General features: G+C 44.6%; 1 protein-coding gene across 1 annotated transcript in view; it reads left to right on the forward strand.

The window, feature by feature from the left end:
- The first annotated feature begins 349 nt into the window (after positions 1-349).
- The window catches only part of PGM5 (phosphoglucomutase 5), a 181,396-nt gene continuing 164,992 nt past the window's right edge, over positions 350-16,753 (forward strand). Inside the window, exon 1 of the mRNA XM_086684957.1 lies at positions 350-678. Within this exon, the coding sequence (XP_086541083.1) occupies positions 418-678 (261 nt within the window). The 5' untranslated portion in view covers positions 350-417. The remainder of the gene's footprint in view (positions 679-16,753) is intronic.

The following is a 16,753-nucleotide window of genomic DNA, read 5'->3' on the forward strand; positions in this document are numbered from 1 at the left end:
GCGGAGGGTGTGATCCGGGGAGAAGCGATCGCCCTGGGGGGGAGGCTTGGGCCGGGCGCGCGAGGAGGGTCGCCTGGGGCGGGCTAGGCGGCCCCGGGGAGCGGACTTGGGGACGCCCCGAAAGCGACTCTAGCTGGGGCACGACACTGCCAGCGCCTCCGGAGCTCCGGCCCAAGAGGGAGTGGGGCAGGAGCAAACTTTCTTGGGGTGTGGGAGCCGAACTCTGCCGGGCGGCGCGGGGAGGGACGGCTGTCGGTGCCGCCGGAGGGCGCAGGGCCGGCGGCGGAGGGGGGGCCCGGGGCGCGAGGCGGAGCCCGGGCGCGCCGCCAGGCTGGTGGGGAGGGGGAGGGGGGGTCCGGCGGGCGGCAGATTCCCTCCGGCTCCCGGGAGCCGCGGCAGGACCGGCCAGGAGGCGCCATGGAGGGGAGCCCCATCCCGGTGCTGACGGTGCCTACGGTGCCCTACGAGGACCAGCGGCCGGCCGGCGGCGGGGGGCTGCGGCGGCCCACCGGCCTCTTCGAGGGCCAGCGCAACTACCTGCCCAACTTCATCCAGAGCGTGCTGTCGTCCATCGACCTGCGCGACCGCCAGGGCTGCACCATGGTGGTGGGCAGCGACGGCAGGTACTTCAGCAGGACGGCCACCGAGATCGTGGTGCAGATGGCCGCGGCCAACGGGGTGAGTGACCCGCCCCGGCCGAGCCTCGCTTCCCGCCCGCCGTCACCACCCACCCCCCCCGCCCCCCATCCCGGGTCCTCTCCTCCAGCGGCCCGCCGCCGAGGCCCGCAACCTCCCCGCGTCCGGGACGCCCTACGGTGTCAGCGCCCACCGCCCCAAGGCCTTCAGGGTTCCGCCTCCGGGGACCCCGCCGCGTCGCCCTGACCTCGCCCGGACTCGGCGTCCCGCACCTGCCCCCGCTCCGGTTGGGCCTTCTCCTCCCCAGCCCTTCACAACTATTTGTTCTGACCCGCGTCCACTGCCCTTCCAACCCGCGCTTCTTCCCTAGGCCGGCAACGCAGTGTTTCCCCCCTTTTTCCTTCTTTTTTTTTTCCCCCTCCCGTGTTCTATCTGCTGTCCCCTCCTTCCACCCCAAATTTTGGCTCCGCCAGAAATTGAACAGGAGTGTTGTCTCAAACACACTCGCGGGTACACACACACGCGCGCGCGCGCGCACACACACACACACACACACACACACACACGCGCACACACACACACACACACACACACACACACACACACACCAGCGTTGATCCCTGACGCATTTGGCAAGAGTGCACCCTAAAGGTTTTTTTTACTATAAGTGGTTTGTGAACCCAGGGGAATTACTTCACTGTTGATCTGATGAGGGTAGGGATGGGGTGGAGATCAGTTTGATGCTCTACAGCCTGGGCTCGCAGTTGTGTGTGTCTGTGGGGGTAGCTCCGAATGATTGGAGATGAGGCTTAGGATGCCTTCCTTGAAGCAATTCCTAACTCCTCTGCAAGATGCTCTTTGGCGTTTGACTGCGTTTTGTGTCTCTTCCCCCCCATTCTGTGTCCCTCCTGATTTCCTCTCTGTTCTCCCACGACCTCTGCAGGCTTCTTTTGCCATCTGAGTTCCCAGACCTTGGGTTTTCCCTTCTTCTCCCTCCTCCCTTTCTGTCCTACAACTAGAAACACCTTCTGGCATCATCCCATACCCCAATTTCCTCCTTCCGCAACCAGGCAGGGCAGCTTTCCCACCATGTCTGCAAGAGGGACCCCTCACTGCAGGGGGTCTCTGTGGGAAACATTGTCTAAAAGAGTAATTTCAGTCTTGGTAATACGGTCGGGTGCACGTACATAGCACATTTAAGTGAAATCTCTGCAGATGTGTATGGGAGTGTGAACATTAAAAAAAAAAAGAAAGAAACTGAATGGGGTGCCTGGGTGGCTCAGTAGTTAAGTGTCTGACTTTAGCTCAGGTCATGATCTCACAGTTCGTGGGTTCGAGCCCCGCGTCATGCTCTGTGCTGACAGCTCAGAGCCTGGAGCCCGCTTTGGATTCTGTGTCTCCCCTCTCTCTGCCCCTCCCCACTTGTGCTCTCTCTCTGTCTCTCAAAAATAAGCATTAAAAAATTTTTAAAAAAAGACACTACATAATTATCTGGCATTTGGACTCCCTTTTGCCTTCCTGATCCCCTCTGTTTAGCGTTCTCAACTTCTTTCTTTTTTTAATCTTTAGGGCTGTCCATGCTTCATTTTGTCTACTATAATTCCCCTCGCTCAGTGTTTTAGGGATGATGGAAGTGGATTTTTTTTTTAAGTAAAATAACCCAAAAGCAATTAGGAGAAAAGAGCCAAGGGGTGTGATGGGTGGTGGAGACGATGCTGCTGGAGATTCAAGACTTGTATTTCTCTCTGGTTCCGTACTTGGGATTGATGGAAGTTGGCTTGAATCGGGGAGTTGGAGACAGGTTGATGAACGGTTTTTTACTCTGTCGGACACAGCTGTTCCCGTGGAGTGACGGAGAATAATGGGCCTTGGGGGAGCTGTGGCAGCTTTCATATTCTTTCCCGGGCCACTTTTTCCGGGACATGAGAGAAATATCCGCTCATTTATCGCGGGTGAGATTTGAGAAGCTACAGTTGTTGATTTGCACGGGCAAATTATTATGAAGCTTTCTTATTTCTTGGCATGCTTGATGATCAGGACTCCACGACCTCTTCAATGGGTCTCCTCTGATAAATACATTTCATTTACGTTAAGGGTAGAGTTGATTTTAGGAGATAGTGTATGTTAATAAATGGTTAAGATAGAGTCACACTTAACCTGGTGGTTGTTCCGTGGGACAGAGTGACAAGTTAAAATACACATATAAGCACCATCTCTTAAAGTATCCGAAAGCATTATTTCTAAAATCGGTGGGTATGGGCGAAGGGAATGGTCCACATTTATCAGTGTTTCAGGCAGCCAGTTTTAACCTATTTTTTTCCTCATTTTGTTCACCTTCTTGAGGGCTTTTGCTAAAGCCAATGAATGACCCGAAGGCTGGCTTCAGGAGAAGGGGGGTTTACCAAAAGCCAGATTGGTCTTGAATGATGGGTAATTGATGAGAAGGAGCTTGTCCCCTGACTTGGCCTGTGGAGTTACACTCAGGAATGAGGAGTTTTGATTCTGAAAGCTTTTGATTCTTGCCTTTTTAAAGAGTTCGCGTTAGATATTCATAACAGGCTAGAAAGATTGTAGAAACATACAATGTATTCTCTTGGAACTGACTTGGATGTGACTGTGTGGGTTGCATTCTCTGTATCTGAAAAATCTTGGTTTTGATAGAAGAAGTTAATTTTACTATACAGTTTAATGTTAAAAAAAACCCAGAAGTTGCTCTTCAATTATATAATTGCTGAAGGGGAACAGAAGTTTGGAATCTCCAAAATGGTGGATGCGCTACTTATGTTTTAATATACCATCGAGTTTGAAATAGCTTCTCAGACATATACCTATTCAATTTGGGATAAAATTTTTTTATTATAAAATTATGAAAATTTCAAACTTTTGGAAAAGTGGGGAGAATAGATTAATGACATCCGTATGCCCATATCCTAGATTGTTCAAATTTTTTTCCATATATGTTTCATCTTTTTTTGAGGGCTAATGTATTTTAAAGTATATTAAAGAAAATGACATTTTATCCCTAAATTCAGTATGGATCTGTAAAAACTGAGAACCATTTTCTTGATAGTTACAATATCATTATCATCCCAAATAAAATAAAACATGATTTCTTTGTATCGTTTATTACCCAGTACACATTCAGATCTCCTCAATTATTCTGAAATGTCTTTCATAGCTATTTTTTCAGGCTAGTTTCTTCTACTGAAGGAACACACAGTGGATTTGGTTATTTGTCTTAAGTCTCTTTTAATCTAGAAAATACCTCCCTCTTTATTTTTATTTCGTATTAATGAAACTGACTTGTTGAAGAGACTAAGTTGATTGGTTGTCCTGTAGAATGCTCCTCTCCGCCCCCGACCCTTACTTGAATTTTCTGATCTTTTTTTTTTTTATGGTGTCTTTTAACTTTTCACTATATTTCCTGTGTGTGTGTGTGTGTGTGCGCGCGCGCTAGAAATTAGTTCTAAAGGTTTCATTAGATTCAGGCTCAATATTTTCTTTTTCTTTTTTTTCTTTTGCAAGACAATTTTATAGGCACTGATGTATATTCATGTTATATCTTGTTAGGAAACATTCTGTGGTTGACCCATTATTCATGATGCTGAGATGATTATAGGGCTATTGTGGTGATTGCCTCTATCTTCCAGTATTTTCCCCCTTGAAACTAGCCAGTAGCCTGCAGAGTGAACTTTGTACCATGTGAATATCCCTTTCCTATCAACTTTTATCTGATGGTTTGAGCGTCTGTTAATGATCCTGGCTTGAGTGGTTTATTTCATTAGGGTTTGCAAAATGATTTTTGAATTCTCTAATTCCGTCTACATGTGTTTAGCTGCATTTTTTTATGAACTGGGCATTTCCCTCACTATTGGGCTATTTGGTTATTCTGTAATATAGTTCCTTCTGGGACAGCAGAATACATGTTCATCTTTCTCTCTTTCAAAAATGTTTATTTTTGAGAGAGAGAGAGAGAGAGAGAATGGGGGAGGGCAGAGAGAGAGCGGGGGACAGAAGATCCAAAGTGGGCTCGCACTGACAGCAGGGAACCCTATGAGGGGCTCAAATTTGGCAACTGTGGGATCATCTGAGCTGAAGTCAGATGCTCAACCAACTGAGCCACCTCGGTGCCCCTCTTTCTCTTTTTAAATTACCACCTTTCAGAATAAGGATTTGGTGAAATAGCTACTTCCGCTGGTGACACGTGAATTTTGTTTTGCTTTTCCTCTTTTGAATATCACTATGGACTCTTGAATTTGTATACAATGAATTTGAATGGATTAGTAAATAAAGGAGAAGAGATTTTTTTAACCTGTTTTTGTAATTTTTATGTGGCCGTGTGAACTTATCTAAAAAGTCCCCAGAAGTATTTTAATTCTCTTTTAAAGATACAAACTGTGTCATACTATATAGAGCAAAAGAAAAATACTAAGTATGAAGAGTAAAGAGCATCATTTAAAAGAACTGGGAAACTTTATTGCTAATTTAAACTTAGTTTGTAACTAATTGATCTTTTATCCCATTTCTTTTTCCATCTGCTTCAGGTACTTCGCAGGGGTTTAAATTCTCTAGGTGTCAATTTATTCTAATCTCATGAAGATTTCAAGAGCTAAATGCAAATAATGGCTACATTATGAATAAATGCCTTTGCCTTCCTCTGGGTGGATCCATGTGTGACTAAGGGCGTCTCTCTCTCCTCTCTTTGTTCTAATCTTTTTTTTTTCTTTTCAAGTCCTAAAATACCTTTAATACTGGACAGATGGCAGCGCTGTGTCTGCCTCAAGACATTTCTGACTTTTTCTAAAGTCTTCTGTCTCTGGAGATGACACTGTGTATCATCACTGTCCGATAGAACTTTCTATGGTGGCGGAAAGGTTCTGTAATCTGTCCTAGCCACTGGTCACATGTGATTATCAAACACTTGAAATGCACCTGCTGTGACTGAAGAACTGAATCTTACATATTATTTAATTAATACTGAAATTTAAATTTAAATAGCTACAAGTGGTTAATAGCTATCATACTGGAGAGCACAGCTCTGTCACTTAACATTTGTTTATTTTTATTTTGTTTTTTTTTATGAATATAATTTATTGTCAAATTGGCTTACATAGAACACCCAGTGCTCATCCCAACAAGTGCCCTCCTCAGTGCCCGTCACCCAATATCCCTCCCCGCCCCCCATCCCCAGCCCCACCATCCACCCTGTTTATTCTCTGTATTTAAGAGTCTCTTATGGTTTGCCTCCCTCCCTATTTGTAACTATTTTTTCCCCTTCCCTTCCCCCATGGTCTTCTGTTCAGTTTCTCAAGATCCACATATGAGTGAAAATATATGATACCTATCCTTCTCTGACTGACTTATTTCACTCAGCGTAATACCTTCCAGTTCCATCCATGTTGCTGCAAATGGCAGGACTTCATTCTTTCTCACTGCCATATAACTTAACATTTAAAATCTAGTATTTTTTTCAGCGGAGCCAGACCGTTACAACCAAAAGCAACTTGAAGTTAACTAAAGTAGGGCACCCAATGCTACCAAGGCATATTTGGCAAACCCAAACGAGATTTCGTCCTATGATAACCACACTCTCTTTTGACTTTAGCCTGGGAGACAATGAGGTATGGTGGAAAAATCACACTGTGCCGGCAGCTGGAAGGCTCACTTTCTTTTCCTAGCTCTGTCGTACAAGTTGCAGACCAAATGCTTCAGCCTCTTGAAATACCTAGAAACCACTTGTTTCCTCATCTATAAATTGGGTATGACAGCATGGCTGAATTATCCTGGGAATCAAATGGAGAGCTGCCACCAAAAGCATTTTGTAACATCCGTAGCTTTAAGAAGTGTCAGGGAATATCATTGCGGCCCGTGAATACATCTCATACAATAATGATTTGACTGCATGTATTGAACAGAACGGCATGGAGCTCTGTCGCACGTTTTAGCCGAGAGAAAATCCTTTTGTTGATCGGCCACACACCGTACTGGCTATGGGATAATCACCAATGGTAATGGTAATGTTAGCAGTACCATTCAGCTTACAGAATTCAAGAACTCCTCGATGCCTTGTGAAGTCTTTTAGGGGTAGAAATTGAAGGGCAGTGGTATGAAGGAGGCTGGGTCAGCAAGGGACTTGGGTGTGGCTTCGAGAAGGTGGCTTACACTGGGTGTGTTTGATTCTAATGGGCCACGAAAAGGTGGTTGTTTCAAAGAATGGGAATGCACCTGCCTTGACCCTTCTTAGAACTATCTGGGTTACAAATTTTGATGTGGCCCCAAAGAAAAAGGAAAATAGATTTGCAAAGGAGGCAGGGTGGGATGTGACGGTGTGTGGGATGTCCAGAGGGAAGCAAGCCGGTGTCTCAACACCGAAACCTTCTTTCCTGGAATGGATCTGGAAACCTGGGCTGGGCCGGCTTCAGGTCTTGTCTCCAGAAGGGAAGCAGAACCGGATGGTGACTGCTCTGCATTTTCCGGTGTTCACTACAGAATAGGTGAATGGAATGAGCTGCTGTGGCCCAGACATTAGGAAGAGCGGGTTTGGGATACACAAGAAAGCCCTAAAGCGACTGCTAGAACTTTATCTTGCTTCCCCTCCCAAATCCCCATCCCTGGGTTTTGGAAGCGGCAAGTCTATTATATGAGAAATAGCAAATTTTAGGGTGTCCTTGGCTCCATCCATCTTCCTGTTCAGTCAGTTCATCCTTGAATCTTTTAGCCTCAAGTCTTCATTCACTCTTTTTTTTTAATGGGGAAGGAAAAGGAACGGGAGAGGTTTTGTGAACAGCTGGGCCCTCCCAGTTGCTGGGGTGGGTTATTTTAAGCTTTGTTGAATGTGTCCGGAGACCCAGATGACATTTTTAACTAAGCTACTTTATTAAATCTTGGGATAAAGCATAATGATGTTTATTGAACATGCACACACACACACACACACACACCGGCAACAGTATGTGTGAAACTTGCCCTATGAATTTTCTATAAAACATCTGTTCTCTCTGAGCCCTTCGTGAACTATGCAAGTTTGGTAGTTTCTGTTAAGACTTGAGGGATAGAAGTTGGAACCTAGTTTTGAGGAATCTAAGCATAGGTATTGGCTTCACTAACCTTAACCTCTATCTTTTGGGCCCTAGCCACTCTTGTGTTAGACAACAGTTAGGTAAGCGAATTCTCTAATAGGATTTGAACAGGATTATTTGAGAATAACAGGCAGGGGGATAAAAAGGTCTGGATTTCCCAGGGATTTTTAAATCGAAGGTAGAAAGCTCAGTGTCCTTTGTTAGCCTACAGCTTTGACAGTTAATTGCCCGCACTCATGATTTGGCCAATATGCCTTTAATGTTTACACTTGCATAGCCAAAGGAAAAGCTTTGGGTCCTTTTATCTGACTTGACTCTCACTGATTACGAATAAGAGGATATCTGGAATATATACAAGGCTTGTTAACATCCACATTTTCTTAAGCTTTAAATACCTTTCATCTCCTATATTTTTAGTGATGTCAAATTTTGGAGTGATGCTTGTATTCGTAGGAAGAGAAAATTTTCAGGAACGCTCAATCTCCAAAGAAATCCTTTCCCTTTTTATAAAGTCACAGAAATTTTCTTTCCCTTTCCAAGTCTCTACCTATAGGTGTTTTGCATAAATATAATATTTAATTGTTGCCCTTCTATTATTTTCCTCTAAGAAGAGTCCTCTTTTGTGGCTAGGGGTATCTGGTTTTGTTTTTAGGGCTTTCTAATGGAAAGAGAAAAGTTGAAATCAGAAGACCAGAGTTTATTCTATTTGGCAAAAGATGCCACAGAATACTGGGAGGAGAGTTTTATAACAAATGGTTAATATACGTAGTGTATGAAAAGCTTTTCCAAGTTAGTAAAAAAAAATTCAGAAAATTCAGAAGAACTATTGTCAACTACAACAACAAACACCTGAAAAGGACATCCTCATTAATAACTGAAGAAATAGAAACAAAAAAAAAAATCCATCAAGATGAAAAAAATTGAAAGCACTCAGGGTTGGTGTGAATGTTGGAAAACTGTCATGTTAAATGGGAGTTAAATCGATAAACCTTTTGGCTGGGCAGTTTGGCAGTGTGTGTCAAAAGTAATGGACTATTTATCCAATAATCCAAGAATCCCTTAATCTAAGAATCTATCCTGTAAACTTCCTGATACGAATGTGGAGACGTCTACGTACAAGAATACTCACTGCCGCTTTTGCAAAAAGAGAAACGTGTAAACATTTATATGTTTAACAGGAGAGAACAGGTACATAATTTATGGCACGGTCACACCAAGGATGCATTAAAACGCATGAACAAAGGAGGTGGACCTATATGGACATGAAAAGGCTGTGAATGATCGTTTATATTCAGTGAAACAAAGCAATTGGGATCATGGGTAGCATGATGCCACTGTTGGGTAGGCATAGAAAATAGGGTTGGAAGGACATACTCCAGCTAACAGGTAACAGTGAATACGTCTGGGGTATGTGGGTGCATATGGTGGGAGAGGGAGAATCTTCTCCCTTACTACATCATGTACTTCTCTTTACTAAATGATCATCCATGGATGTGCATTGCTTTGGTCATTCAACACATCAGTAAAGAATAACAAAGCAAAAAGGAGAAGCTCTGGGTTTGAATGACACTACCATTTGTAACTTACATGACCGTGGAGAAGTCACCTGGCCTTCTGCGATTTGCTTCCTCCTTTATCAAAATAGGGAAGGTAAAACCACTTTCTACACATCTTCCAGGGTGGATGGGACGATTGAAGACGGTAACGGATTATTAGGAGTAATTTATTCACGTAACACAATTATCACCAAACTCTTTCCCTCGGAATAGAATAAAAGGACGTGTGCATGTACATTTTCTTTTAGTCTCGGTTGCTTTACAGATCAGAAAATGCCTGTTGCTGTGGAGATCACAGTTCTTTGGTAAGGCTTCTACTGGACTTTTGGTACTCCGCCATGCTGCGGGCTAAGGCTTGGGCGGTGACTCCTGAAGTCACCATCCCGTCCCCGCTCCTCGTGTGTGCACACGCCACACACACACACACACACACACACACGCACACGCACACACACACCCTGCCTCGGACATCGAGGTGGCAACAGCTGCTCTGGCATGGACTTGCACTCAAAGGATTGTTTTTCTTCGCAGGGTCTGTGCATTATTTCGTGTTACGAATTAGCCGAGTCCGGGCCAAGCTTTTCCACACCTTAAACCTTTCTGAGGCTCGCGCTGTGTTAAAGCAGAACACCCCTCTACCGAAGCCAGCTCTTAATCTGCTCGTTTCATGAGGATTTTCCAGCCTAATGGACTGGGCCATGTGAGAGATTACTGAGAGGAACAGACCAGGCAGAGGCTAAGAGACTCCACACTAATCTGCTGAGGCGTCTGAAAATGCACAGCTGTAGGCACTAGAGATGTGTTAAAGTGTTCGGTCAGGATGTTTGTCAGGGGTGCCTGGTCCTGCAGCCTTGCTGAATGTTTGGTTAGGAGGCATAATCTTTTTTTGGACAGCATCTCCCAAACGTAAAGTGACAGATGCAAACGCGGAATATAATACAGAAGACCCAGCCCTGCTGTCATAAATAACAGTAAATTGTTGAATCTTGCTGAGTTGTAAATCTTTTATTGCCAGGGGTCTTTAGTTCACTGGAACAGAGTATATAAGGAGTGGGGGCTCTTAGCAAATGGCCTGTGATTATTTCCCAACCAGACAGAAATGGGTCTGATGGAATTTATTTAACAAGCCACATAAATGCATTTTAATGGATTGTGACAACTACTCTGAAAAAAAAACCACATGGCTATAGAGACTGAGTTTTGAGGGGAACATATAGGCACATATACGTGTGTGTGTGTGTGTGTGTGTGTGTGTGTGTGTATCTTCATGTATATATATGTGTGTGTGTGTGTATATATACATATATATAATTATTTTCTGTCTACCTATAAATGTGCCAGATGGAAAGTATTCTTAAGCATTTAGAAAGTTTATCAAATAGCTTATGTGTGTGCACATGTGCACAGAACTCCCCCTCCTCCAAATATATGTCTTCTTCCCTGGATGTATTCAAGAGGAGAGTAGACCAGACTTCAGAAACATATGAAGCCTGCATAGACCCGAAGGAGGTGACTTAATGTTCCCAAATGATCTATGTTTCTATGATAATGAATAGAACTTGTGCTGGAGTTGGATGGGCTGAAAGTAAGAAATATAAGTAATATAAATCATACTGTTCTAGGCAGGAATCTGTCTTGCAGGGACAGCTTTCTGCAGTGAGCTCAACACCACGGGTAAGTTAGGAGATCGGCATAGCACATAGCAGGAGACAGTACACGTCAGAGGCACAGACAGGGGCAAGGAAAGAAAAAGATGAAGGTCACGACAGGGGTACAGACATGGTCCTGTCACTCCTTACCATGGGCGTCAGCAGCTTCTCAGTCAGGAGGCCTGGTGGTCGAAGAAAAAAGACCTTGTACTTACGTAGGCAGGTTACAACTAATTTGCTATTTCATTATTGGCAGGCTACATTCAGTTTACCTGATTTTGTAGCGTGGTTTTAGTCCTCACACGCTTTCTAGTTTCGCATCTAAAAACCTCGGGTGGAAGAACGCTTTTATATTAGTCTATGAAGGACGGTACATTTAAATAATGGAAGACTATATAGACGCTAAAATCGCGTTGTGGAAGAATAGTCAGTGACCTAGAGACACAGACGCCAGGGAAGGGCTGGGTATATTAAGTGAAAGATGTAGGTGACAGAAAATCCCTTCTGCAAAAATATGGAACTATGTAAATGAAAGAGACAGAAAGGGAAACGGAGATACCAAGATACAAACAGTACGCACAGAAAGTTAACAGTGTTCGTTTTTAGATTTACAGATCACACTTATTTTCTTCTTGCTGATGTGTTCTTCCTAAATGTTCAAAAAAGGAATGTATTTAATATATAAGTAATTATATATATTTACTGAATTATATATATTTATTATATATATTGTGTATAATTATATTATATGCAACATATATTATATATAGTATATAATATTATTATATACAATATATATTATATATATACTTTTATATATTTACATAAATATATGTAACTATATATAAGTGTATACATAATATATATGTATATTTATTATACACTTATATACACACATATAACATATCTACACATATGTTATATACAATGTATATTATATACATATAATATATACATGCACATGCACACATAACACACATAACATGTACACACATGTTATATATTACATATATACATGTTACATATGTATACATATACACACATATGTAATATATAACATGTGCATATGTGTATGTATAATATGTATATATAATATATATTATATATAATGTATATATGTATATATAGCATATGTGTTATATATATTTGTAATTAGAAAACCATTGTAGGTTAGCAAAACAACAAATTCATTCAATTGCTATGAATTACGGAATTCACACCTAAGAATTAAGAAATGGTACGAGGAAGAGGAAGGAAAGCAAGGGTAGGGCCCTGAGTATTTACTTGGTGTCAGACACTGAGCTGGAGCTTGCTTACATTACCTCCTCTCACCCTCCATCCGTTAGATAATAAAACCAAGAGACAGAAGCACCTTGCCCGAAGCCACATAGCTAGCAGGTGGCGAGGCAGTTTGTATCTCCTTTCTTGTTGGATCCCTAAATCTCAGATCATCTCTGGGCACTCAACTCTGCCTTCTTGACCCAAGTAGATCCAGCGGTTCCTATCCTGGTCTTCATTTGGATTGATCACTTCATAAAACAGCAGCAAATAGACCCTTTCTTATTTTATTTATTTTCATTTTTTAAACGTTTATTTATTTTTAAGACAGAGAGAGACAGAGCATGAACGGGGGAGGGTCAGAGAGAGGGAGGCACAGAATCCGAAACAGGCTCCAGGCTCCGAGCCGTCAGCGCAGAGCCCGACGCGGGGCTCGAACTCACGGACCGCGAGATCGTGACCTGGCTGAAGTCGGCCGCTTAACCGACTGAGCCACCCAGGCGCCCCGACCCTTTCTTATTTTAGTGAGCCAAGTTCTGTACCTTAAGGTGAAGATTTCAGTATTTTCCAAGCACTGAATTACCTAAATACCAGAAGGGACAGAAGTTCTAATGTCACCGCCCCCATATTGCCCCTGAGGAAGGCTAGATGGCCTGATTCTCAATGAGCTCTTGAGAAACAGAACTTGGCCCAAACTTCTGGATGCCTGCAACCTCTCTGCACCTGTCCGGAAGTTAGGGACTGAATGCGAAATCCATCTTGGTTCGATTCTGGTGGGCTCCTGTCTCCCCTTCCAGCCCCGAAGCGTGTGCATACAGACTTCCAGGGGGACGGGAAGCTGAGGATGGGCTGCTACTGCCATCTGGTCTCCATGTAACAAAGCCTGTAACTGCATAATTATCCATGTGCAAATGGAGAAGTCCCTTGATGTTTGGGTAACCACATCCATGTCTTGAGTTTGTTATTTCTCGAAATTCCACTTAGCCGTCTCCTGCTTCCTCATGTACCGCACTGCACAAAGCCTGGCGGCCCTCCCTGGCAGCTGGGGCTGAAAGGCGGAAGGACGCCCTGCCATCATGGCAGCCTGGCTTTGGCCTTTCTTCATGGGTTTTGGTTTTTGTTTAGCCGAGAAGACAGGAAATATGTCTTTGTGTATCTGGCTTTCCGTGCGCTCTGGAGATGGCCGTGGCGGTGGCTGTGTGGTCCCGCACAGCACTCGCTCTGTGAACCATCAAGGAAGCTTCTGTTTATTGCTCTTTTTGTGTTCTGATTGCTTCGGGAATTGCAGGGCTGTGACACTGCGAGTGGAGAATATTGAGGAATGTCATGCTTACTTTTTCTTTTCTCGCATTGGGACTCTTTTTAACAAATGACTTATTTAAGACTAAAAGGAAATCATCCGGGGGGAGGCATAGTTAAGGGAGTTCGTTCACACATGAAAACAATCCCGTACTCATTAGTGTTACGTGACCGGGGAAAACTCACGTGGCGTCAAAATCCTGCCCCTGCTCTGAGATCCTCGCCTGCGGCTTTCAGCTGCACAGCGCTGCTCTCTAGGACTTTGAGTTAATTAGAAACCGTGAACTCGTGGCTAAATCTAATTTAGGAGAATCGTCGTCAGCAACGATGCTACGCCCATGCAGGGGTGCAGCAGTCCTGCCGCGGTCCAGGTGAGGTTTCAGAGCTGATGGGAGGTACTGACAGCAAGTTAGGAGAACGGACACAGCGAGATGGGTTAAGTACCCGCAGCCGGGAAATGTGGCTAATTGCATGTTGCCCCCTGCTCCGCCCTCTCTGTCCTAAGATTTTAGGAGTCCCGGCTCAGTAGGAACAAGCTCATGCCGTGTCTGTCTGTGTCTCTGTGTGTCTGGGAAAGCGTGTGTCTCTCGTTTGTCCGTGTGACAGTGTTCATGTGGCTACCTGGGACCCGTACGTGGGTGCCACCTGTTGCGTGTGTACGTGACCATGCACTCGGGTCCCCTTTGCCCCCCTTTCCAAGCGGGAACAGAAGGACGTGTTCCTCGGTGGCAGGAAAGCCCACCCTAGTCCCCCCCTCCTCCAGCCAAAACCAGATCACATGGAAACTGGAGAAAGCCCCACGGGGGGTGGGGGGGGGTCAGGAGGGAGCAGCAGAATGCCTTGACGTGGACCCCCCCCCACGGGCTGCGGTCTGGGTTTCACTCGGGAATACAAGTCAGATGCTGCCTCAATGCTGTAAACAAAGCCAACGCTACTTGTGTAAGTAGACTGACTCCTTGCACTGCAGTGGTCTGCTACATTGGCCCGGGGGGGGGGGCGGGGGGGGATGGGGAGCGTTTCTAGGGCTTCTATTGGAAAGTGAAATGGTAGTTTAAGGGATAACCTGTTGTCTGAAAGTGAATTTGAAGTGTTGGAGGAGGGGGATGCAATTCGGGGGAGGCAGCAGCGTAATTTGTGTCACAGTTCGTTTCATGAAGGGTTTTTGTCTTTATGGAATCTCATCTCCAGTGAATTTTCACAACCCTGCCCCCTCTCGGCTTTGCAGACAAAAACATGGAGCATCGGAAAAGTGACGTGATTTTCCCTAGTCGGGGGTAGAGAGGCAGGACTCCCATCTCCATCTTTGAACTTTGAAAGTGAGTGCTCTTTGCTTCAACAACAGGGCTTCCGAAGGCTCTATTTCTTTGATCAATTACTAGCTCTTGAAACCACGTTTTCCCCAATGACGTTTGTCTTGGGATGACTGGTAGAGGCAGAGCTGACGGAAGACGAGGAAACAGCCACACAGAGCAGAGGGTGAGGTGAAGAGGAAGGACAGAGATGGCGTGATGCGGCCACCAACCCGGGAATGCAGGGCGGCCACCAGAAGCTGGTAAAGGCATGGATCAGATTCTCCCCTGAAGCCTTCGGAGGAAGGGGGCCCTGCTGGAGTTCAGACTTCTGGCCTCCGGAACTACGAGAGACTCACTTTGTCTGGTTTTTAAGCCACCACGTTTATGGCAATTTGCTACATCAGAGCCTCAGGAAATGAATATAGATTTTGCATTTGTTTAGAGATTTTTGGTTTAGTTTCTCACGGCTGCTGTAACTAATTGCCATTAACACGGTGGCTTAAAACAACAGAAATTTCGTCTGTCACAGTTTAGAGGCCAGAAGTCCGAAATCCAGCAGGGCCGTGCTGCCACTGAGGGCTCTAAGGGAGAATCATTCCATGCCTCTTATGGCTTCCGGTGGCTCCCACATTCTTTGGCATTCCTTGGCTTGTGGCCACTTTCCTCTGATCTCTACCTCTTCCTCTGGATGTATCTTCTCTCCTGTGTCTCTCCTTCAGTGAGAACAAAGTTCCTTCCCCACCATTATGGAAGTGGTCCAAATGCAATCAACCCGCCACCAGCTGGTTAGCTGATCACCTCGGGAATGACGCCATATTGGGAACTCAGTGTTGGTCTCTGCTCCTGGCAGATCGCACGCCCAGTGGTGGCCGTAGCCAGGTTGGCTTTGGCGAGAGGAAATCTACGTTGCTGAGCCCATGTATGACCTCCCTTCTTGCCACTGTGGCCGCTTTGTTCCTGAGCCCGTCGGTCAATGACACGAGTGGCTGGGGTAAGAAGCTGACCGGTATTCACAGAACAGGTCATCCTACCCACTTGATTTGTAAAGTCACTCCCTGCTCAAGTCACTTTTTAGTGAGCATTCGCAGGGGATGCAAATATCTTCGTGATTTCCCGTGTCTTACCTTAGAAGCACTGTCACTTACTCTCATGTATCTCCTCCAGCCCTTATCGTGCCTCAGATGCCCCCCAACTAGATTTATATTCAGCGTACAGCCCTACCCCATTATTATGGTATCGGTGGTTTAATGAGCAGGGCTACCTGGGTAAAATTTCCAGATAATTCGAACTTAATCTTCTGTTAATCAGTGATAACCAGAATGTTAAAGGGTAAATTTTTATTCAAGTATTTTTTTTCTCACATTAACCTTCTTAAACAGAATATATAGTACCTTTTCAAAAAAGAAATCATTGAGATTCATTTCAGATATAAAGTTGGTCTATAATCTTGACTACTTAACAAATGAGTTGTACCTATTTATTTTTGTATTTTTTCCAAGTCCTGGTCACAAGGCATATAGAACTTTACATTGTCGTAATAGCGTAACACTTACTTTGTATTCGGCGTTTTTGATTTAGCATTAAAGCGTTGTCTGTGTTCCTTCTATAACATTTAAGAAAATGTCATTTGTTATAGCAAGTAAGCCTTTTTAACGGTAAACAACTTTTATTGCCTTTAAACACAGTGGAGAGTTATTTCTCACCCCTGTCAGAGGGTTTTGGCTGTTGAGCAAAGACTCTTGGCTTCCATCTTGTGGCTCTGTATCTCTTAGAGCCGCGCGTTCACCTGCACGGAGTCTGTGGAAGAGGAACTAGGCACATGAGGTAGATCTGTTTCTCACCATCTTTGGCCCAGAAGGCACAGGCGTTACTTCTGTTCCGTTCTCTTGTTCATTTATTGTCTGCTGTGAAATTAGTCGTGTGGCCACACTAGATGCAAGGGTGGTCTGGGAAATGTAGCCCCT

Source organism: Puma concolor, chromosome D4 (assembly GCF_028749965.1).
Source record: "Puma concolor isolate L17-30 chromosome D4, mPumCon1.1.hap2, whole genome shotgun sequence".
NCBI classification, from domain to species: Eukaryota; Metazoa; Chordata; class Mammalia; order Carnivora; family Felidae; genus Puma; species Puma concolor.